A 24,964-nucleotide genomic window follows, 5' to 3' on the forward strand; every position below is an offset into this window, starting at 1 on the left:
TAATTAAAAAAAGATTATTAAAGGAAAATTAAATAAATTACCGGTTGTAAAGGTTATCAGTCATTTGACTTCATTTTGGGAGAAAAAAAAAATACAAACTTTGGTTTATTTTGGAAAGATTTAAAGGTTGATCCATTTTGAGAGAATGGAGCAAAAATTGGTTTGTTGTTGTTAAATTGTCCTATTAAAAATTAAAAATTAAAAAGAGCAAAAATATGGAATCCAAACATATAAAAGTACTCTTTGTTGCTTATAAAAACCCTATTCGCTCTAATAGTCGTGTATCATTACTGAGTACATGGGAGTGATGGGACTATGGGAGGCCTAACAGCAAGAGCAACCCTCAAAGTTGATGACAAAAAATCATTGGAACTACAATCTACTTATTGCTCTGTATTCCATACCAAATTAAACCAAACTAGGCACACAAAAAGCATTACTTAAAAGCAAAACTTTGTGAGACATTGGAAATTTAAACTAACTATTAGATCATGTCTAGGATAATGGAAAGTCACATTATTATCACTCCCACGGGCTCTTCTGGTGCAATTATAGGTATATTATCAATACAATTTGTTTGTATTCCTGACGCTTCTGGTAAAGTCAATGTTGCTTCCATTGCAGAAATTTTCTCACCCCCAATTGAAACACCTATCACTCCCTCATTGTAATTCGAATATTCGACCAAACGACCCTCAGATTCGAGTGAATCGAAAACTCCCCAATTGGTTTCTACCCACATACTCATCTTTAACATGAATTAATGAGTAGACCTGCAAATCAAAACAGAAGACTTTAATTACTAGGTGATCTGAAGATGATAAATATTTAAGGTGCACCTAAAAAAGTACTCATCATTTTATTCAAGGGTCTCAATTCAACTGGCACAATAATCAATGAATAATTCTAACTAAAGATACCTTTAATTATATTTCGTCTATTATAGAAATTATGTTCCGTATGTCCTAGAAAAACTGGCAGTCTGGCAAAATTAAAGTTTACACACGTATTGAGGTACTAATTTGACCTTATTTTACGGAGTACTTCGTTATAATTAAATATTAGATTCCGTTTGTTTTGATGGATTTTTTTTAATAATTCTCATTTTCCATTATTTAGTAAGGGGTGGAAACAATTTTTCCAAAAGTAGAAAGTAGTTCTCCTACATGTAGAAAATGTTTTCCTACTAAGACCAATGTATGCCACATTTTCCTCCATGTTCCTTACATCCCTTACCTCTCCTCTCATTCATTTTCTCCCATTATATTTTCCTCTTCATATATGATTTTTCTTGTAAGAAAACAAAGAAAGGAAAATTTCGTCTACAATTGTGTTTTCCCTTACAAATTATTTTCCATAAAGAATCATTTCCTAAATAATTATTTACCATTACAACAAACGTAGTCTAAAAAATAAAAATAAATAAAAAATTATATTATGAAACTTTATGTTAATACACATACTTGTATTTAACAACATATATTATGATAATTCTTCAAAAAATAAAAAACATATATTATGATAAAATTATTTGAAGTTTTATGAATACCTTGTTGGTGCTTTTTGCTGCGCTATAAGACCAAGATATGACCCAGTAACGTAGGTCCTCATCACTGATCTTGCCAGAATATACAAGGGCACCAACAGAACTTGATTGATCCCAATCTCCGACGTGCATGAACGCGCCCCATTGCCCGTTAAGAAGCCCGGCGGGGTAAGGTGATTCACCAAGGTGTCCAACCTGATTTTTGTACGATCTTAATGTTATAGGACTGCCGGTTGCATTGTAAGTGGCAACGCTACTACAAAGATCAACCGGATTAGTGGCGAAGGGCGTGTTCGGCAAAATATAGCTATGAAGGTAGCTGTCAGCTGTGAAGGTAACTGTCAGCTATGTAGGTAGCTTTTAGCTGTCAACAAGTTGTTAGTTGTGAAGATAGATAATTTAGGTATGAGTGTTCGGTAAAATAGCGGTTGACTAGTTGTTACATTTAAAAATCAATATTTTATATATAATACTATAGACTAAATTTTCAACAGTTACCTCTAATTTCAAAAGCTAATATTTCTAACTTTTCATAAAAGCTACCTTCATCACTAAAAGCTACCCTAACCACTACTTTGCCAAACACTTACATTTTTTGTTAAATAGTGGTTTGACTTGGTCAAACCACTAAAAGCTACTAACCATATGACATATTGATAAACTAAAAAGTAAGTGTGAAAAAACAAGGGTATGTTGGATATTTGTAGTGTGAACACAAATAACTTTCTTCCTAAAGAGGAAATGGTGCAATATTTATGAAACTTCCTAAAAAGACAAGTGGTGCAATAATAAAAAAAACGAAAGAATTATAAATTGACAAGTATAAGGAAAGAGACATATTACCGAATTGCTTATGATGAAGGATGTTCAACTCCCAAAGCAAAGTAAACCCCAAAATATATATATGTATATTGAGATGAAACTACAAAAGAATAATTCGTTGAAAATTGAAAGGCCTTAAACTTGAATATTTCATCCATTATTTCCTTATTGCACCATAACGGGTTTTACGCTTGTCAATGCATTACTTTGGCTATTAATATCTTTAATTTTACTTTTGTAAAAATTATAAAAAAAGTTAAGAAATTTACATAGCACTTAGGGTTATATATAAACATTAAATTTACACTTGAAAATCGTAAAAGTTAAGAAATCATCAAAATATAAACACTAATAACACTGATTTACGCGTATTTTTGTCATGAATTCCTAATTTTATGCAATTTCCAAGAATAAATTTAATGCTTATATATAGCCCTCGGGGCTACATATAACATTACTCAAAATTAAAATAACTCATTCCTCCCCTAATAATGCTCTGTATATGGAATACTCGTATTCATTAATCCAAACATCTTTTTCCAAGGGGCATCACCGATTGATATTTCTTTTTTTTTCGTTTCCAAATTAATTAATTAATGAACAATTAGACCATCCTTTGGTCCTTTACCAATGCATTAAGCGTCTTTTCCATTCCCCTTTTCTAAGGACTATTCATTTCTGTTAAAGTGTTGTTTGCATTCCATAACGTTCTTAACATGATAAAAATACAGTATTGTGAAAATCTATGTTAGATTTGTATCAATATTTGTTTTCAAACAACTTTTTACTCAGTATAATTTGTGGACATTTACAAAGATGATATTCATCAATTCTCCTTGTCTATATTCGTGATTCAATGGATTTACGCTGATCTCAGATCAAGTAATGAGCCGTGTACCAATTTCGATGTGTAATTTCAATGCTACCATTTATTACCACCGATCAATAAACGGAATGTCAACATGAGAATAAGCTATGGATGACCACAGAATAACGCAACAAGTAGTACTGTTCTAGACCTTCTGGTGCAGCAAGAACAGTATGTACAAGGTTCGCAACCATACAAATAATATAACGCATGGTCAAGTGAATTTACAACACCTCGTGGACTATGGGGCTGCACAATAAAGTAACCACCCATAAAGCACATAATACACTCCCATCTCCGGTTACTGCGGTAATCCTCAGTACAGCGGCTAACTTAACAAATGCAACCAAAGCACACAACCTGAGTTTATTTTTTTTTTTGGTTAAATGCTAACCTGATGAAGCAGCATTTTTCAATTGAGGCTAGGAACAAACAACCCTAAGCCATCCTTTTCTACCTGATCCAAGATTTCTGGATCAGGTTTACGTTTCTTAAATCTGCAGACACATTCTCTCCTCGGACAAGGTAGCTTCGCCACGATCTTGTTCTTGTGCACGCTGCAATCCAAAACACATCTCCCAAATCCCAAGTTGACTTTAAGGGATTTTTCTCCAAATAGCAGATGAGAATCCACAAATCAAGCCTTCTTGTAAGGCATGCATTACAAATGGTTTGTGCCAGAATTTTCAGCTCAACATTGATTGTGCAAATCTTCTTCATCCCTTGGTGATGCACTGGTTTCGTGAAACTCTGCTGAAACTATTGGCGGGGGATGTAGCTCAACAAATGCTTTTCTACCTTCACCGACAGTTCCTATACATATTGTGTCGCCCCGTCCATGCCAAGTGCCTCCTTGAACATTGTTCATCTCCAACGTTCTAGATTCCTGCATTAAAATTCATGAATAGACTGTCAAACCAAATTGGGAACGGGGATCCAGATTTTATTCATTTTTCAGGGGTCCAAAAGAGTATCTTCCAAGTTTCGACATATTGTTTCTTACACGATATTATAATTTCAAGTCAGTAAGATCAATAGAGTGAATAGACTAGTTGAGCCAAATTAAAAATGCGAGTTGGGGTCCAAAGAAATGAGTAATGATAGCACTAAGGCTTTCAACAAAAGTACAAAACTATTTTGAATCAATTGCATTTTCTTTTACTTCTCTATTCTAGAGCAAAGTTGTAAACATAGAATTTGGCAACCAAAATATGCAGAGGCATACCTGACATAAGGTGCAGCAAGGGCAAATCAGATGGTAAACACAATCATCCACTGAATTGTCGCTACCCTACAGTTGGAAGCAATTTTGAAGAATCAGTATAGCTACGCTGACAAATAAAATACAGGCACAGATATAAAATTAAGAACAAGAATTGATCAAGGAATATTCGATACATTCATTTATGATGTAAGTTTAATATACACACCCAAAACCAAAATCAGAAATCAAATTTAGCTATGAGAAGATTTGTAGCTGCATCACATTTATGACATAACCACAAAAGGACAAGACGTCGATTCAGAGAAGCAATCCCCGCCTAATTGTAAATAGAATCCAAATACGTTATGGATGTTACAGGCTATGTGAGGCAGGCAAAAGATTTGTTTCTGTATGTAATAATGTTCCGCAAACCTCTCACCTGGATATTTACTTGCTAAACTAGGTTTTAGCTGAAGGTTATAATTTAATAAGCACTCAAGTTTCCACTATTGTTTCGTGTCAAACAATTTGTGATTGATGTCGGGTGGTCAGAAACTCAGAGCCAAACTGAATAAGATAAATCTCCATGCCTCACATGAACTGGGAAGATTAGAAAAAGGTAAAAGGGATCTATAGTCGATTTAACTTGCGAATCATTTTAGTTTAGTAATGGCAAACTGACAATAAGACAAGATCCAAGCATACGTGTCAAGCGAACATAGCACACAATAGAAGCTAATGAGAATAATTGGTTTTTAAAAATCCCACTAATGCATCAAGAACATCATCAGAAAATGATAACAAGAACAATGAATAAAGAAACTTACAAGGTAAAAAAAAATAAAAAATCAATAATCAATTGGGAAAATTTTGGGACAGTGGAACAAGCTCCCAATTAAATAACATGATACTCGTAAAAGACATTTAAGGGATTGATGGAAAGAACCATCCTTAAGGGAAGCATGGTAAGGCCAAGGTAAAAACCATTATTGCAAACAAAACAAATACAGAGATACTCACCCTAATATTAAACTTCTTTCTTATCTGCGTGCGGAAGAAGCCCAAGTATGTTCCCACGGACATGGTAAATGCGATAGTCAAATACAAGAAACAGCGTCTCCTGGTTACTATGAAGGCAACACAGCTGAGAACTACTGACATGGCTAGAATGAAACAGAGAGCTCCCTGCAGTACCACAACAATTTTCTACTTCAGAACAAACTTACAATGCAAGAAATTAGGAGCAGCGAAGTTTATAAGATTTATTGCCTTATTGGAAGATAAAAGCATTCTTTACAAAGGCACGGTAGCCACTTTTAAACTCAGAATCTATCATACAACATAATCCCCTGATCACATTATGAATAGGTTAAAACAACCTCAAATTTGGATTAAAGATTTCTACAAACAATGAAGTGTATATAGAGTAACGCCTTATTCATCCAAGTTCTAAGCAAATTGCTATGTTCTATAAACACACTCAGCATCTACCTAGAGACCAGCAAAAAGCATCAAAGGGCAAAGGCCAACCTCATATGGATTCAATCCTATTATCTAATTAATAAAATGGCTGTTATGAAAGAGGTAGACATTCTAGACAACCAAATTCCAATTATGCAGAATGTTCGGTGTTTGGTCAAAATACTTTGTTTTCTTAACAGCAATCAGGAAATACTGCATTAAGTAGAAGCACAATAGAGAAAGCCTATTCATAGTTGCCATTAACAGAACACTAAGATCACAGTTCAAAAGATCAGGGATTTTATCTACTCTTGATAAGCATTGGGTTTAAAGGCCACCACCAGTTCAAAAGTACATATTTAGACTTAAACAAAGTTGTTTTTTCTCCTGGTCGTGAGAATTTCTTCTTCGCAACTCATTATAGTTATCGATAGCTTAGTCTGTCTCCTAAAACTCATTTATTCCAACCCTACTGGCTTATAGCCTTATTGCCGCTAGGGATAAAAGGTGTTATACGTAGTTTCGTTGGGCAGACCAGTATGGCTCATGAGGTTTACATTTTATCTAGAGATATATTCTTCATGTTATGCCTGTTCTTGTTAAGCTTGGCTTCAGTGTTCAAACCTTTTCGTCAGACTAGAAGTAAGGGACAATTGTGGATGATAATTGATGACCTTCCTCTATGGAAGTCTATAATGAGTCATCAGTCCTTATTCAGGATCTAAATTAACTAGAACAAACTGTGACAAACAGTTCCACATTCTAGCAAATAAGGTAAGACCTACTAGGAAGTTAGAGATCGCTCCAAATCAAGGAATTCTTTTTTTTTTTTAAGTTCATAAATACTTTGATCATTAATAGCCTTAAGCCCTTAACTACATCAGGCATCCCAGTTCCATAATTAGGCTCTCATTCAATCTCATTTGAAACTCTTCAATGGTTGAAAAGCCTTAATCCTAGATAAAAATAAGTTCCATTTGATGACAATTCAGTTAAATTGTAGGAAGCAGAAGGACATGATATACGCACCCTGCCCCTAGTGAAAAAAAAAAAGAACATCTTCCACAGAAACCTTTAATATAACTATACAAACAGATGTGATAAATATAATTAATTGCAAAAAAGCACAGCAGCAGAGACTAATTTAATTGAAGAATGCCCATAGCTTTTGGCGTTTCGCCAAAACAACATCATTGATTCGAAGCAAGAAAATAACAGAATCCCTTAACTTGCATTCCTTTGCAAACAACACAGGTTACTTCATACATAAACAAACCAGAAAAACCTGTGTCTAGTCTCACAACAAAGATGCCATGTTTGTCATCCTACACTACGACCTGTTTTCGGAGCATTTACAATCCCAAAAGGCATACTTCATTCTAAAGCATAACTATCATAATCAAACTTAAATTTACAGTCATCAAAAGATTGGAATAAGAAGCAAACTTCACATAATTATGAGAACTTCACCTGAAGGAAACAAGGGCCTAGACCAGCACGCCTCATGTTCTTCCCAAATCTGTAGCATGGACAACTACACAAACAAAAAAAAGAAATTATAACCTAATTAAAACATAAGGATTTAAGCCCTATTAAACCCATAATTGATCCAAATTTTAACTAAGCTAATTTTTATATACATGATTTTTATTTCTTAAAATATATACATATGAAACTGAACCATTCAACTAATCAAACAGCAGAAAAGACTAAATTACCAGAGAGTTTCAATGGCAATTCGATGATCGTCGAAACAATCAAGAACTTCACCTTCCCACATCCTCAAAACCCCACCACCTCCTCCAACATCTTCACCTTCTTCTTCATTTTCAAATAACCTCCATTTCCCTTGGCTTTGCATAGCAACCGTTGAACACAACATATCAAAATCTAAAACTGCAACCCCTTCAATTAACCTCTCTTCTTCCTCCTTCTCACACCCACCTCCCACCTTCTCCTCCTTCCCCAAATCCACCATTGATGAACTCAGAAAAAGCACCCAACTATTTCAGCAAAAAACACAACTTTGCACCTTTGGACAAAGTTTAAATGCAAGTTTCAGACGTTTAAAGGTACCCAGAAACAATTAGATTATGCCCAACAAATATTCAACTATTTCAGCAACCAAAATTACCAGAAATTTCTTCAAACGAACGCAAATTTTGCACCCCTCCAATTCAAAATTCAAATGCAAAATTACAACTTATCCAGGCACCCAGAAAATTTTAGGTTTTGCCCAAAAAAATATTACTATATCAGCAAAAAATCAACAGAGATTTCTTCAAAAATTACACAAATTTGCAAATTTGAATGCAAACTTAAAGAGTATTACGCCCAATAAAAACCCAACTGTTTCAACAACCAATTTCACCAGAACTTTCTTCAATTACACACAAATTTGCACCCCCTTGGTACAAAATTTGAATGCAAAGTTGAAAACTTTTTCAGATACCCAGAAAAAAAAAAGGTTTATGCCCAACAAAAACCCAAATAGTTTAGCAACCAAGATCACCCCAATTTATAGCTTGCAGACAAAAAAATCTTGCAACTTTGAACAAATTCAACGCAAGTTGAAAACCTTTTGAGGCACCCAGAAAAAGGGTGATGAATAATACAATAAATAAATTCAATGAATTTTGTGGATAATTGAAGTGGATAACCAAATTGCAACAATTGCTAGTTGTTTTTGAGCTGTCATTAAACAATTTTTTTGGGGGCTTGTATTTTTTTTTTTTTTCAATAAATTTTTTCGGTTAGGAAATAATTTCAGGGTGGTTAGTTTGAATTTAAGAGCAAAGTTTAGCCTTAAGGCTTGGATGTGACATCATTTTTTGTGGTTCCTATTGAAAATGATGTCATTAAATTCTTGTTAATACTCACTAAAACTTGCACAAATTTATCACTTTAGCCCTAAGACTCAAATATATGATATATTATATGTAGAAAAGTGTTAAAAAAAAAGGGTAATAAAAATAAAAGTGAGGTGGATCCTAATCTCAATTCTTAAGAATTTTAAAATTCCGAGAAAATTCTTAAGCATAATTCTTAAGACTCAAAATGATGATGCGGCTAAACTTGCTTTTAATAACGAGGGATTTTATGTGGGGTCAAATAGTTTGGTGGCTGCTGTTTTTGCTTGCTTTGGCTTTGGCAAGATGTGATGATACGCATAATATTACTTGGTCTACTTTTTTGGGTGGGAATTTGAAGATAAGCATAACCTAGATGACAACTTGGTTACCTAACATAATTATTACACAATAATATGGATTTGTGGTTTTAATGCTATTTAAAGGTATATTTAGTGTCCAAAGGAGATTCTCTTGAGGTCAATTATACTCCATTCCACCGTCCTTTTTTTAATGAAGTCCCATTCATGTAAAAGAATCTGTGCAAGAATTTATTTTGCGGTTTTGCCTTCATTTTATAATTTATAGGGATGACTTTAATTAAGTATATGATTTACGAGTGTAAATTGATTGAAATCGCCATCCTATTTCAATTTTCCTAATTTAGAAATCGTAAATTAATTTAAATTTATCTTTGTATTTATATTTGGTCTAGACCTTACGTTCATATGGGTAAAAAATTGTTTTATTGTATAACCATGAGGTATAAGGCGTACAACCATTTGTATGGAGGAGCCTCAAGCTTGGGTGTATAATGTTATTACTTATTAGTGAGTGATTCACTCTGATAAACACTCAAAAATAGTAATTTATAAGTGTATAAATATATCCTTTGAATAAAAGGCGAGGCTGTTGTCATAAAAAAAAAAAAAAAAAAAAAAAAAAAGGAAAGCATAATTATCAAACAATCTTCTTCTAAATTACTTTTGAGTTATTGACAATTTGTTAGAAATTTTTTATGAGATAGGATAAAGTTGCCTTAAAATGATTAAAATTTGCACGAAATAAAATAAAAGTCATCCCAATATACAAAAAAGTTACCCTATATAACTTCAAAAATCATCTACTACGTATATTTTATCAAAAATAAATACCTATGTTTTATTGATAAAATTACTCTCTTTAAAGAGTAAAAATCAAATCTCACGGAGTGAAAGTAATTTATATTCCGATTATAAAACTTATTCCACTAAAATTACCATAAAATGTATCTAGTTTAAAATTACCCAAAAATACCAAAAGTTGCCACAAATTGGCAAAAAGCTACCATAATTCATTCGTCTCAAACTACATTATTCGTTTAGACTTTTTGTTTAGTATAAATTAAAATAAACTTTTTTTTCTTATTATACTTCGTATTTTGTGCGGAGTACTTGATATATAAATACAAAAATGTTCTTATATTTTGACTTAGTTTATACGCTCTTCGTTTTTAAACATTTGCTCCATTTCTCCATGCGAGGAGTTTTAGGAGAAATTGGTGAAAAGTAATAAAATATGAAGGTAGTGGGGTAGGTGAAAAAATAAAAAATTATAAAAAACAAAAGTAGTTAAAAGAATTAGAGAACAGTGAATTTAATAAAAATATGATTTATGTTGGGTTCACTAGATGAGATCTCAATAGATGAGATAAATAAATCAAATATTGTAAAATCTTTTCAAATAATGGAACAAGTTTTAAAAACGGCCGAAAAAAAAAAGTGGGGCAAGTATTTAAGAACGGAGGGAGTATAAATTACATACTACCTAAGGGAAATACAACTCTGCACATAACACTTATTTTTAAGCTAGCACAGCTTACAATAGTTGGGAAAAGAAAAGAAAATGAAACAGAAATTAGCACTTGCTGTGATTAATATTTAAGGTGATAAAATAATTAGGAAGAAATTAGAATTTGAAGAAGGTAGTAATCAATCTGATCATTACAGCATTTACAGGCATTCTGCTTCCCAAATTTGACTATGACTCAAAAGCTAATCTATTCAGCATTGTCTTTGTGTTGTTGATGTTGAAGGTTGGATTTGTTCGTTTGTTGCCTAAGTTTCATTGTGCAATACAGGGGGACAAGGCCGCAGGGGCAAAGCTAGACTTGATTCCTTTTTTCTAACGTTGGACACTTGAGCTTTTATGCTAGGTTGTGGAAAACTTGGGGCCATGGGGGAGTTGGGTTTCTATAATGCTTCACCCCTGGTATAACGACTATACGAGTTATAGCCTAGATGTTGGTGAGTTGTAAGTAATCAACCCCGACTTAAGAGTTTCATGACTTCGTACGTAGTGCAATAAAAACACAATTACACAATGCTTCCTGTCATCCTACGGGTGGGATCCAGAAATCCTTGCCTTTTAAGTATCTGAAAACAACACATACTCCGTATATGACTTGCCACATAACATTAAAAGATTAAAAGAAAAACAAAAGATCTTAATACAGTTACAAAAGCTCAGAAAAAGAAAATTGCTATACGGCCATTCAGAAACTGCAGTTGAAAGGCATTGTTTCCTGCAACTACATACATGTAAAATCCGAACTTAAACCTTCTGGGCAGGCCTTACTAGCCCTAAACCTGAACCGCTTCCCAAATGCTTGAAATCTTTTGCTTCCAAATTCTCATCATGACCAGAAAATCCTGTACCTCCCTTCTTCAAATTTACTAGATTCTTCTCTTTACATGGCTTATTGCAAACTAGACAAACCTTGTCAACGACCATAAACTTATCTGCGCATTTCTTGCAGAATACATGACCGCAAGAGCTAAGAGCCACAAGTGACATTGCATTGGTCATTGTAACCTTGCAGCTTGGACAAATATGTTTTTTGTCATAAGCCGTTGATTTGTACTCCTCAACCTTTTCTTCTGTGAAATATATGGGGAAAAGGGATTTCAGCTTTAGCTTCTCGTTTCCCTCTGGACAAGTTGTGCTAGTGGAAGGAGCCTCTACTTTAGCCACTGCTTCTGGAGTAGCAGAAGGAAGCCAGAAAGCTTTCATTGTTCTCAAGGCTTCCTCTTCAAAAGAAGTAGCCTTTACACTATTTGCACCATGGAAACCATTCTTATCACGAGAATAATTTTTATCACTGTGATGGGGCACAGCCCCGTGATTTTGCTGATCAAATGCCTCAAGTTCTCGGGCCTTTTGAAGCATCAATTTCTCCTCTTGCTCTCCAACCTCTTGCTTCTTCTGTGCAGCATGTGCAGCTAGCTTTCTGCGATCACAATTGATGATATTAACATATCTAATAATGTAGTTGATAAGACATATCTAATAATGTAGTTGATAGAGAAAGGAAAAAGACAGATGTGTTCAAGAAACTTTCTTATGAAACTAGAAGTTCCTTCAGAATGTCAAAAAATAAGGTCAATAATACTATAGACTAAAATTCATTATCCATAGAAAAAGGGATAAACCTTAAAAAGCATAAAAGGACCACCTACCACATCTCCTAGCAATTGAACATAAAGCAAGATTAAGTTTATATTCTATCTGCAAGGGATATATGATCAAGTGACTGATGTCAAGGAGATAAATAATTAGAGCTTGCCACGGGAAAATAAGATGTGCAAGAAACACAATTCATGTCCGTATTATTATGGCTGATGGAATATAGAAACAAATGATGTGCTTAAAAGATCATGCTGGATCCAAGGGGGATACTGTAAAAGCAAATGGACAAGTCAAAATGGAGCTCAAGCTTGTAAAATCAATGACATGTTTTAATAAATAAGTACGGAGTATTAAATCCTCATCTTTCACACAAATACAGCTACCTTGAAAAAACCCTAGCATTCAGGATATAATCACATCCTTTTTCTACCCACTTAACAAGAGAAACAGGAAGCCCATGCCCTGATTCGGTAAGGTAAGAGAAGCATCTGTGAATCCAATAGCGAAATAAAAAATAACAGACAAGCTAATAGAAGCTGTGGTGTACGCTCCAAACACTTTCAGTTGCCTATTTCAACTGAATGTACTAACCACAATCTTCAATATCTATCCTTAATAAATAATGTAGTCATAATGCAAAATCTTTTGTTTTTTTAAGGGCCAACCAACATTGCGATGACCAATTAACTACCCAGTGATGAGCCAAACAAATGCCAACAGATACACAAAATTTCAATTTTTTTTTTTTGGACATTAGACTGTAGAGAGCAATAAAGATTGGAATGATCAAGACTTGCTTTGAACCAAACCAACTTAGAACGCATTTGGCGCATCTCAGTCATCAGTCTACCCACCACTATGCTATCTTAAATGTAAAGTTACCCCAACCCAGGGGCATACATCATTGCAAAATATACCACTTAATTGTTCACATAATTTACTTTCAATAATATATTAATATATATTGCTATATAGATAAATCCTCTCCCTTTAGCGTAAATGAAAAATAATCCTTAACCTTTTACCCATTCCCCGTTGATCTTCTCTTTCACCTTTTTTCTTAATCCGAGTAATCTTTCTAACTATCACCCTTTTTTTCATAATCAGACTAATTTCTTTTCTTTATATCAGGTAACGCCTATAACTTTCTCCTAAACATGCCATTCTGCCAATACATCAAAAAATCCAATGGTACCATTCAATGTACAAAAAAGCTTAAGGCGCGCAGAGGCGAGAAGGGTTATGCAGTGCCTAGGTACGCCTAAGGCACGCCTCTTTGAAGTGAGGCGCACTGTACAATCAGTTAAAAATAATTGGCAGAAACTTGCTTCAAATGAGCCTCATGTGCGCCTAGTGCGCTTTTGGTGAGCCTCGTGCGCCTAACCAAAAATGCCTTGCCCAGACCAAGTTAAGAGTTTACCCCATTTTGCCTTGCGCCTCAGCGACTAGGCGCGCTTTTTCAAACACTGGTACCATTCATAGTGGTTGTATCAAGGTCAAACACATAAACAATTTCATAGACGAGCATTATAATCCTCTATATTACATGTCCGATAACTCCCTTCTACAATAATCGTAATAGCAAATGGATATGGACCACGCATCTTGACAAGTGAACGTGGTTTATTATGATTCGTCCGAGACGACAATATGTGGTTCAGGTTCAATTGCTATAATTTTTTTTATCATTTATAGCAGAATCACTCAGCAATGATACTAGCGAGCAGACCAATGTGGCAATCACAATCCATCCTCAATCTGGATCTAAAATCTAGATGAAGGAATGGTCTTCACATAGGTGCCAAAAGCTTCCATGATAGATGACCACCGAAGAAGAGTTAAAATGCTAGTAGAGTATATGCATTGGAGTGCCAAACAATTAGCAATTAAGCTATCTTTCTTTTATTTATTTTTTTATTTTGGCAAAGGAGCATATGGCACCACCAACCCCCTTAAAAATGAGTCTACATAATTAATCGTACCTATATGTAATATCACTTTTGCCACTCATTCTCATTGGTCCACATCATCATTTATTTATGATATGTACTAATGGGAGTGAATGGTACAAGCAATGATACATATAAGTGAGACAAAAGATTTGGACTAACAAGTTCCAAATTACATTAAGGGTAGGTGGCTCTTTCACAAGAAAAGACTTCCTCTATGCGTCATTACTCAACCCTCCTCTTTCATCTATTCCTTTTATCTGGACATAGTGGACAAGGCTCTTGCCTTAATATGATATGATTTGTGTCCTTTAAATTAAACCTCCAATTTCTTTAAACACAAAACTCTTAACAAACCCCTAATATCTCTTAAAAAGCTCCAAAAATTGTATCTAATTTTCCATGGAATAATTTCTAATTTCAGATGAAAACTTAATAGCATACTTTAAAAAAGGAAGTATTGTACATATACTACACTAGTTCTATACAATGTTTGAAAAAGCACATCTAAGGTGCGAGGCCTTAGAGGTCATGCAATTTTAGTGGTCTAGGCAAAACGATTTTGATGAGGCGCACTAAGGTGCACTAGATGCACCCCCAAAACGCACAACAGTTTTTTCATTGTTATTATTAATTATATGCGCCTCACTTCAACAAGGCGCGCCTTAGGCAAAGGGAACTCGGAAACACCCTGGTGCACCATGAGCTTTTTTATACATTGGTTCTATACTCTCAAGACAACATTTCAGTGTCAAAATTTAGTCACCTAACATACAATATAGTTAACGAAGACTGTGATACGGAAAGCCCCTAATTTGCCTTATAAAGATGTTCCATAAACAGCAAAATATTGTCTAAATGCCCAAGACAGACCCAATCAGTGAGGCCTAACCTCCTACGTATCTTTAATTGGTGCATAGATCTTTTACTAATTTCTACAATGTATGACCTCACATGATTTTATCTTTTGTTTGATTGTTGCAAAATTCGTCCACATATAGTTATCTGTGATAACCAGTGTAAAACTACGTCACATCCATAAACATAAGTGGTTCACATAGTTGACTTCATCTCTATGGGAATAGAGCAATAGAAAAGAAGAAAACGAGAATTTTCATAACACACCTCATTGCCTCATAATTCCTTCATTCCATAATTAACTTTCAGATTATCAATCAGCTTGTATGAACATTCATATATTTGACTATGTATCAGTAAAGATAATGAAAAGTTGATATCTTGAAAAAACACATGGAGAATTATCCAACAAAAGTACAATCCAAATTTACTACGCCGAGTTACAAATACTATAATCACCAATGGAGGACAAGGACAGCAATACTACCCTCAGCCACAAACGCCACGACCCGCTGTCCGGGTAAGCCCTAATTCCATCAAGCTAAACATTCTACGGAGTACTTTATAACACAATGAATTCCACCTTTTGCAACACTCAATCCAGATCCCCAAATCAACAATACACTACTAAACTAAATCAAACTTAAAAATTACATCATCATACTATACAAAACAACAAATTAGCACAGAAATTTCAAATTAACAATCAATAAAAACTACAAGAAAAAGGAAATTGAGAAATTACCTTTGAATGTCCTTCTTCTGGGAAAGCAAGCATTCGAGGATACACTCTTTACAAAATACATGACCTTTAGGGCAACACAAAGGCTCAATAACAAGCTTCAAGCAGAGACAACAAGCGTCGAAAGGTTTAATGGAGTCTTTCCCTAATCTCTCTTTCTGGGTACCATACCCTAGCTTTCGCTTCTCATCGTAGGTGAAAAACGCGAGATCGTTGTTGTTCTTCGAGTGTCTTTGAGGCATCTTTTAGCTTCGATTTCGGACAAAAAACCCTAACTACTGCTTAGAATTGCAGGGTTTGATTGAAGAGAGATCGAAAGAAGGAGGGAATTGAATTTGGGGAAATTGGATTTGGAACCCTAGAACTGTGAAGATGACTTCCTTATTTTCACTGTTTAAAAATATAGGTGTATTTAAATACATGTATTTTTTTTAAGGAAAGTTTAAATACTTGTATAATGCTCCGTATATCCCTATTTTTTTGCCCTAGTATAAGAAATTGGGTAAAAAATTTTAACCAAAAATTACCATTAATACATCCTACAACACCCCACCCGTGTGTATATGAAACTTATCTTTTTAAAAAAAGTATTAAATGAGCAAAAACAACCTCACCCGATTGTATATCAAAAGGAATTGCAAATTTGATCGAATGTTATCCTACAACTTACAATGTATTTTAAAATATTTGTAATAGATGTGTTTGAAAATAATCCTTAACTTAAGACGGATCAAAAAAAAAAAAAAAAAAAAAAAGTGTTGGCTTTGGTATAGAAATACTAACCAAGCCCACTATTGTTTGACATAATTTGAAAGTGAAGATTTTGATAACCAGATTATAATTTGTGTAATTATATCTATCTCAATATACTTCACATGCCAATTTGGGTTGTCCTAATCTACTTAACCACTTTTGTACTACTCGTATTTGAGAAGTCCAAAATTACTTGCACCATTTATCTTACACTATATTTTCACATGCATAAATTTTGTGTAAATAATCCTGTAAAAAGTATTTAGGACGAATGGAGTTCATACTTCGACCTATAATAAATCGTTGAAGAAGGATTATGAGATTATCCGTTTTTCAAATCAAAGAAATATTTCAACCTGGCAATCCTAACCCGACCCGATTGACCCGACCCGTAATCCGAAAGTTGACTCGAAACCATTGACCCGAAAATGACCAGAACCCGAACTAACGCAACCCGACCTGAAAGGGAGTTGACCCAAACATGACCCGATAACTCGAAGTGACCCGACCCGAAATTGACCTGACTCGAAATGACCCGAAACCCGAATTAATTGACCCGAATCGACCTGTCTCAAATTGACCCGAATTCTAAAGTGAATAAGGTGAAATGGTGAATTACTTAATTTAGGGCTTCTTTCTTTCCTAACTAATAGGTACTCACGATTTTTTAATATTTTTTTAACTTTACTTTATTTTTCCAACTATTTTTTCAAGTGAATTTATTTTGGTAACCCGACACAAACTTGACCCGAATAGACCCGACTCGAATTGACCTGACCCGAAAATTAATGCTAAAAATGGACCCGACCCAAAATTGACCCGAATTTGACCCAAAACCCGACTCGAACCCGACTCGAACATTTTCTGACCCAAACTTGATTCGACCTGAATTGACCCGACCCGAATAACCCGATTGCCAGGTCTACAAATATTCAAGACCCGTTTAAATCATGTGGGATAAACCCTTCATGATAACAAGCTTTCATAAAATGAAGGATTTAATGTCCCAACTTAGCCCAATGTTTTGACAAAAAAAGTTGGTTGATTGCCGTTTGGGCTTGGGCCACTTGATGGGTTTCATTAGAAATAAGCTTCCAACACATAATTGATAGCTACAAATCTACTATATCATCTCTATATTGTCATTTTATTGATACATAAATACATACGTGTAGCTATTATGAGTAGATGTGAACGAGTGTTATCTATGAAAATAGATAATTGAGTATGAGTGTTTGATAAAATTATTGTTGACTAGTTTTTGTCTATAAAATTCTAAAATATATATATAGTAGTATAAAAATTCCAACAACTACCTTCAATCTTCTAAATCGCTAATAATATTATTTTTTTTTCACAAATTCTACTCCAATCACTAAACACTACTTCTGCAGTCCTACCACTACATTAGCAAACACTAAAAAATTTCTATTACATAATAATTTGACCCAATCAAACCACTAAAAGCCGATGTTGAACACGCCCATATAGCTAACGAGCCTACCACATAAAACCAACTTTATGAAAAATCAAGTATAACATACCTTGTGAACCGTGATACTGTAACCTCCTCCGAAAATAAATAAATAAATAAAATAAAAAATAAAAAAACCTAAGTGTGTTCCAAGTTTGAAGCCACCATGAAATTGACCTCATTTGAATCGTCCAAATTGTCCTATGCCTTGATATTTGATGACATGCAAGATGCAATGGATAATATTGCATAATGTTACATCAATCTTAGTCGTTTCATATATCCATCTCATGGTTGGAAATACATACCATTTCCATTATTAATGTCAATATGGGCCCTTTTGCTTTGATGATTTTGGAGGTCTTACTCAAGTTATTCGTTGTAGATGAGTGTTTATGTATGTAGCCCCAAGTTTTATGCCTATAGAATGAAAGGTACATACTTGTAATAAGGTGTGGTTGGAGTTTTATGTGTTTGTGATTAAAGCTCTCATTTTGCCTTTTTACATTAGTTCGTACATATGATTGTGTGACTTTCGTTCGTTCCATAGCTATCATAAGCAAGTGGTAGGTTCAATTCTTCACACTTCTATCCCATCTCGAATTCAATCAAAACATAAGTCTAAGTTTGCAATTCATTTTTATCTTATTGTTCAAGATATATACGCTAGGTTTCGGACATGGAAAAAGTTCTAACAACCCTATATAGTTTACAGTTTCATACTTTTAACATGTATATTCTCCATCTGAATCCAACTTTAATAACTTGTGCAAGAAGAAGAATTATCGACCCACACTCTTTTACAGTTCTACCAATAGATTATGTGGATGTAAACAGTCAATGGGCAATCCAATACGGCAATGCCTTCCTCTACAAACAATGTTCCAAGACAAACTTTAATTTACAAATGGACTAACATGAATTGAATAAAAATAAAACTATGGAGTAACTAAATTAATTATTCAAACAAAAAAGAAATAAATCAACCTAATAAAGCATCTTGATCGAGAAGCTAGCAAAACACCCATAAATCAAGTTGCACTACTTTGGTAAACTGAAAGTACATGGTCGGCATGTGAATATGTTGGGAACCCAAGTTTTTATAACAATCCCATGCTCATAATTTCATAGGACAACCAATTATTTTTATGCCAATCTTTCATTTCTTTAATAATCGTATATCTTACTCTAAATTTTATTTTTGTCTTTGATTTCTTGCTTTCTATACGTTTCGCAAACAATAAACACATAAATTCTAGTGTGAATATCGCCGAAACGTTCGATATTTTAATAAAGATTATCATTTTGAATCAAAACTTGTCGGAGCTAATTCATCATTTTACTCGTTTTTTGCGAAACTTGTTACTTTAACATGGCTTCAAAGTAAAGTAAACTAGAAGGATTAGGCTTTATCTGTCAAGGATTAACTGGGGTTTATTATGGAGAAAAATCAAATAACATAGTTGGACCTTATATCATAAGATTTTGAAGATAAAGTAGTGATTGAATGAAGGTTGTCTTAATCAATAATTTGTCATTACTAATAATAATACGGTAACAAGTATTTGTTGTTACTTTTAATCTCGATACAATAATTGTACAGAAAAAATAAAGTCTAGAAAACCAATAAGATTATTGGTACTTTTTAATCTCATGAGGTCTAAAAGTATAGTGAACACTACTTACTTATTATTGTCATTTAGAGTAAAAATTGGGGTGGATTCCTCTAATGGAATGAACTAAAAAGTCATTGTTATACGAGGTTGAGTAATATTCCTCTGTTTCTATTTACTTGTCTCATGACTTTTGGCACAATACTTATGGAGAAGAGATATAAATTGTATTTGTTTATTACCCTTAAATTTTGTCTCCACATACAAATTATGTAAGTATTTTAAAGAATTTGTCTACCAAAAGCATATTAAATATAGTATAGTCAAATAATATGACATTTCCATTTTAAGAGTGTTAGTCAATAGAAACGAAAAAAGTATAGAGTATAAATTAATTTAATTTTAGATAAAATGATTTCAAAAACCATAAATCAATATGGATACACTCCTAATAAAGATTATCCTATTCCAATTTATTACTAAAATTAGATTAGATAAATAAAAATTAAGTGAATGAAAATGGAATACACTCCTAATAACAAATTTTTTTTGAAAATTCTAGTAGTGTATTATTTTATTTAATTTTATATTTTTTTTAGGGAGTCTACTAATATAATTTAGTGGATAAAGATAAGAGAGTAACCTAGAATATGGATAATGATGTTATTAAACCAAACATAACCTAATTGACACTAGACGTGTCAAATAAAATATAGAGCCTAATATCCGGTTTACTTGCATGACGCGTTGTTTAAATAACTTAGTTCCTTATTAAGTGATTCATGGGACTGGCAAAGTGAAAGTTGCTGCTTTCGTACATTGATTGATCAGCAACATGAAGCAAGTACGTTGAATTTTCCTTAGCCATTTATTGGAATGTGGACATTTTATCCCAGTAAAATAAATTTTAGTTGAAATTGAAACTAAATTTCTGGCTTAAGAAGAACGTGAAATTGTTAAAGTGGAGAAAACTCGATCTAGTAGTTCAACATATAATTTAATTAATATTACTCCGTACGTAAGATTAACTAAAAAAGTCCAAATTCAAGTAGTAATATTACAATTTCTTACCGACAATCATTCACTTTTAGGATGACGACCATACTTTAGCATATACTTGTAAATTTAATGTAATATACAAAATGATATGATTATAATTGAGTTTGGACCACTAGATTAATTAGTTAATTTAAGTTCAAAGAACCTTTGAATTCTCTACATTTTTATCGTGTTATTTTTATTTTATAGAGAAATTCATCTTTTGTACGGTATATTGTAGGTCTATATATATCTTAATAGGCTCCTTGATATTCGAGCCAAGAGAAAACCCTAAAAGATATTGGTAATAAATTTACCCAATCGATAAACAATCAAACCACACAAACAAAGTAGAATGATATAGCCAGTGTCATTACCAAATCAATGATCATAAGTATATGGCCTTTAGTATTATAAATCCAAATATAAGACCCTCAAGTTTAAATCTTTTTTTTTGTAATAAAAGACCCACCACACGTCCCTTTTCTTTGAGGGGAGAGTCTTAGACAAAATAATCCATCCTCAATTATTAGTATATTTTAATTAATTAATCTATTTGGTTTAGTTGATAGTTTATAAATAATTTTAATTTAATCTGTCGTAAAAATAGATAAGCTGATTATTGATAAAGTTCATTGAAATTAAATGAAGAAGCATTCAAAAATACCAAGTATAAAAGAAGAAACAGGGGAAATTAAACAAAAACATTAGTATATAAAACACATACAAAAGAGGGTTATTCAACTATATTGACCAATAGTGAAAGTAAGTAGATTATTGTAGACAAGAAAATAACACATTACATATATAATTCTCACCTAACTCAACTCTATACACTTTATTTTCCATTTTACCGTGGATGTGACACTGAATATGACCATGGGACAACTTGATTTTCTTCATCATCTTCATGTTCATCACCATCTTCAAACCCGTCATCCCCATCGTCGTCGTCATCATCATCGTTGTCATCCTCCTCCTCCTCATCATCATCGTCGTCCTCATCAAGATCCTCATCGGCCACTACACGGCCGACACCCGTGTTTAAATCTCTAGCATTATTATTGTTATTATGGTGCCGTGCATCATTTTTGGCACCGAGACATGTTGGACAAACGGAGATAGTAGGTCCAAACTTGGGGCCGGACCCCGACCATAGTGTAGGAGATTGACAAATATGGCAAAGAAGAGTCCTACAATGTTTAGAAACAAGAAAATTAGCACTATGAACTTTGGAATCACATTCATAGCATAAATTTGCTTGATCTGATTCACAAAATATTGTAGCAATATTGCTACATAACTCACATTTTCTCTTCACCCTCATTTTTTCTTAAAAAAATAATTTTATTTCTCCAAACAAGGAATTGCAATGATTTCTTTTTATTTATAGAAGGCTTTTTTAAGGTGCAAAAAAGTATGGTTTTGACAAGTTGAAGTTTGTTTATGTAAATAAATTGTCTGGCTAAAGTTTGTGGTGGGATTTTGAAGATTTGATGTAAGATATTTTTTATATACTACGTATTATTTCTACTATTGCTTATTCTAGTGACAACTAGGAGAAGTTGTGGCTATTGTCATTTCCTTTTAATGTAAATAAATATAAACCATATGATATGATTCTTCAGGTGGATTCAAAGGGTATCCCATGGAATTATTTTTAGTACCAATTCCACTATATATCTTTCTTTTGACTAATTAATACTTCATCTGTTTCACTAAGATTACCTTATAAATTAAAAATAAATGTCCCATTAAATTCGCATCATTGTCTTAATTATATAAATTTTCAATTCATGTGCAATTACGTAAAGACGAAAAATAAAATAAAAGTGATAAATAGCCTCTTATCCTTTTAAATAAATCAACTGTGAACGATGTTGTATGGAGATGGGACCATTGTCCAACAATAGAAGCCACAGAGGAAGTATTAGTTTATTGTGGAGGGTGAACATATATTATTGTTCTACTTTCTTGAATGGGTAGGATGTTGGAACTTCTACATGTGGAACTAATTATACTAAAAGTCCAAATTAATGTTTGATTAGAAGTCTAATTAATAGTTTTATCTATCAATAAGGACAACCCACCTTATGTAACTTTCCATTAATGTAAAATACACGAGTTAATGAATTATGCATATAATACAGGACTATGGGTCCTTTTCATGCCTTGCACTAAACTCCAATCGATCTATTATTTGGAAACGAGAGATGAGCTTATAACTCAAGATTTCGTTACGTAGTCTTCATTACTTCAACACAGATTTGAAGATTCAACTTTATCAAAAATATATAATAATGATTAATTGCAAGCTGATCGAATGTTAATTTTTTTTTCTTTGAAATTAAGTATTAGGATATTTGATAAAGTTTAAATTATGTCTGATTATTTAGGGCCTGTTCACATTTATTGAACTGAACTGATTGGAGATGAACTGAAATGAACTGAACTGATTGGAGTTGAATTGAAATTAAGCTGAAGTAAATAGGCCCTTAGTTTAGCCAATGTCTTCTTTACAACTACTCCCTCCGTTTTTAAATACTTGCTCCATTTCTCCATGCACGGAGTTTTAGGACAAATTGGAGAAATTAATAAAATAAGGAGGTAGTGGGGTAGGTGAAAGAATAAAAAATTATAAAAAGCTTTCCAAATAAAGAAATGAAGCAAGTATCTAAAAACGGCCGAAAAAAAAGTGGAGCAAGTATTTAAAAACGGAGGGAGTAATAAAAGAAATATTCAAGAGTATTAATGTATTATGATACATTCCTTACTTGTTAGGTTTTTTTTTTTTCTTTGCGAGAAGAAAAAGGATTTCATTAATGAAAGATAGTCAAACGACACTTACAAACAATTCCTAGGAAATCTAAAATTCCAATACAAATACAAATCACCTTAGAACTAGTTAGATCGCAGATTTGATCAACGACACCTTAATAAAAAAACTTCATCTGAAGCAATACAATCTGTGAGTTAGCACTAATTTGGCTTGATATCCGCGGATGAGTAGTTGTTTGGGTGAAAAAACTCATATGGCCTTCTAGATACTTTCGGAGACAATGAAACCCTAAATCTTCAATCTTTAGCACACGAACAAACAAAAAAAATAAGCCTGATTGAATAAACCTCATCATAAAGATGAGATCCATTTATTAAAAGCAATTAAAAAGTTTTTTTTGGGGCTTACCACCGATAAAACCACCGGTGAAAAGCCCCTACAAAAATTTACAATTGAGATCAGAAGAAAAAAGATGGTAGACAAGAGAAAAAAGGAGAAGAGTGAATGAAAACCTTACTTGAATCTTAATTTCTAAAGTTTTTGTTATTATACTACGTATAATATAGAAACATATTACTAACAACATTATATAAGATTAAAATAAAATAAATATAATTAAGCTAGAAATGATTCATAGCAAAAGGCTAATACAAAATGTTTGGTGGTGTGAAATTAAGCCGTGTTGTTTTTAATTCCATTCAGTTTAATTTCATTCGACTCTATATTTCTATTTTGTCCTATTCCAACTCATCACCCTTATGCTATCTCAATCATCTTTTCCACTTTAATAATCTTTGTTTTAAACGAGAAAGTAAACACAAGAAAAAGGAAAAAGTAATGGTTAGATTAATAAGAATTTCGTAGACTATTAAGCTTGTGAACATGTAGAATGCTAATTTGCCAAATAAAGTATTGGGCTCTATATACCATTTGTCCAATTTAATTGCCGAAGTTATTAAACGGGCCCAGATCGAGAATTTCGAATCGTCGTAAAATTAGCCCAACAAATGGAGTTGGATCAATTATCAAGTGGCGGATTCTACAAGTGTATTCTAAGCGCTTTATATATATATATATGGACCTAAAAAGTAGGCCTGTACAAAACTATCCGAGAATCCGAAAATCCGATAATCCGATCCGCAACCGATCCGAATTTTTGGATATCCGATCCGAGTTTTCATTTCGGATCGGATATCCGATCCGAAAAAGCGGATATTGGATGCGGATTTGGATATTAATTTTCAGAATTTCGGATATCCGATATTCGAAAGATATCCGAAATATAAAGCCTAAAATAATATAATTTTTAAATTTTTCATATAAAACTAACCTGTACTATTAACTTATTGTAATATTCTTAATATATTTGATGATAATATTAATTGCAAAAGGACTACTATTTTTGTTAAAATATTTTGTACAACTTAGCGATAAAAAAAGGGTAAAATTAGTGAAATTTAGAAAGTAATCATAACAATTTTACTTAATATTGGATAATGGATATCCGAAGCATCCGATCTGAAAATTTTGGATATCCGAATATCGGATATCCGAATTTTTC

The 24,964-nt window shown here is 33.1% G+C and overlaps 2 protein-coding genes and 1 long non-coding RNA gene across 3 annotated transcripts; all 3 read right to left on the reverse strand.

Annotated features, from left to right (window-relative positions):
- Positions 1 to 3,279: 3,279 nt before the first annotated feature.
- LOC145577449 (protein PLANT CADMIUM RESISTANCE 12-like) lies at positions 3,280 to 8,829 on the reverse strand. The gene is made up of 5 exons (XM_081634885.1): positions 7,620 to 8,829; positions 7,372 to 7,435; positions 5,461 to 5,625; positions 4,462 to 4,527; positions 3,280 to 4,122 (listed from the first exon to the last, which is right to left on the reverse strand). The coding sequence occupies exons 1-5, from the start codon at positions 7,877 to 7,879 to the stop codon at positions 3,928 to 3,930; spliced, it is 750 nt and encodes a 249-aa protein (XP_081491011.1). The 5' UTR covers positions 7,880 to 8,829; the 3' UTR covers positions 3,280 to 3,927.
- A 2,349-nt stretch (positions 8,830 to 11,178) lies between these two features.
- Positions 11,179 to 16,130, reverse strand: LOC145579493 (E3 ubiquitin-protein ligase CSU1-like). The gene is made up of 2 exons (XM_081636739.1): positions 15,750 to 16,130; positions 11,179 to 12,018 (listed from the first exon to the last, which is right to left on the reverse strand). The coding sequence occupies exons 1-2, from the start codon at positions 15,986 to 15,988 to the stop codon at positions 11,343 to 11,345; spliced, it is 915 nt and encodes a 304-aa protein (XP_081492865.1). The 5' UTR covers positions 15,989 to 16,130; the 3' UTR covers positions 11,179 to 11,342.
- A 5,188-nt stretch (positions 16,131 to 21,318) lies between these two features.
- On the reverse strand, positions 21,319 to 22,104 carry LOC145579494 (uncharacterized). The gene is made up of 2 exons (XR_014099156.1): positions 21,933 to 22,104; positions 21,319 to 21,817 (listed from the first exon to the last, which is right to left on the reverse strand). It is a non-coding gene; the product is annotated as an uncharacterized LOC145579494 (long non-coding RNA).
- Positions 22,105 to 24,964: the final 2,860 nt, after the last annotated feature.

This window comes from Chenopodium album, chromosome 14, assembly GCF_948465745.1.
Source record: "Chenopodium album chromosome 14, dcCheAlbu1.1, whole genome shotgun sequence".
Taxonomy (NCBI): Eukaryota; Viridiplantae; Streptophyta; class Magnoliopsida; order Caryophyllales; family Amaranthaceae; genus Chenopodium; species Chenopodium album.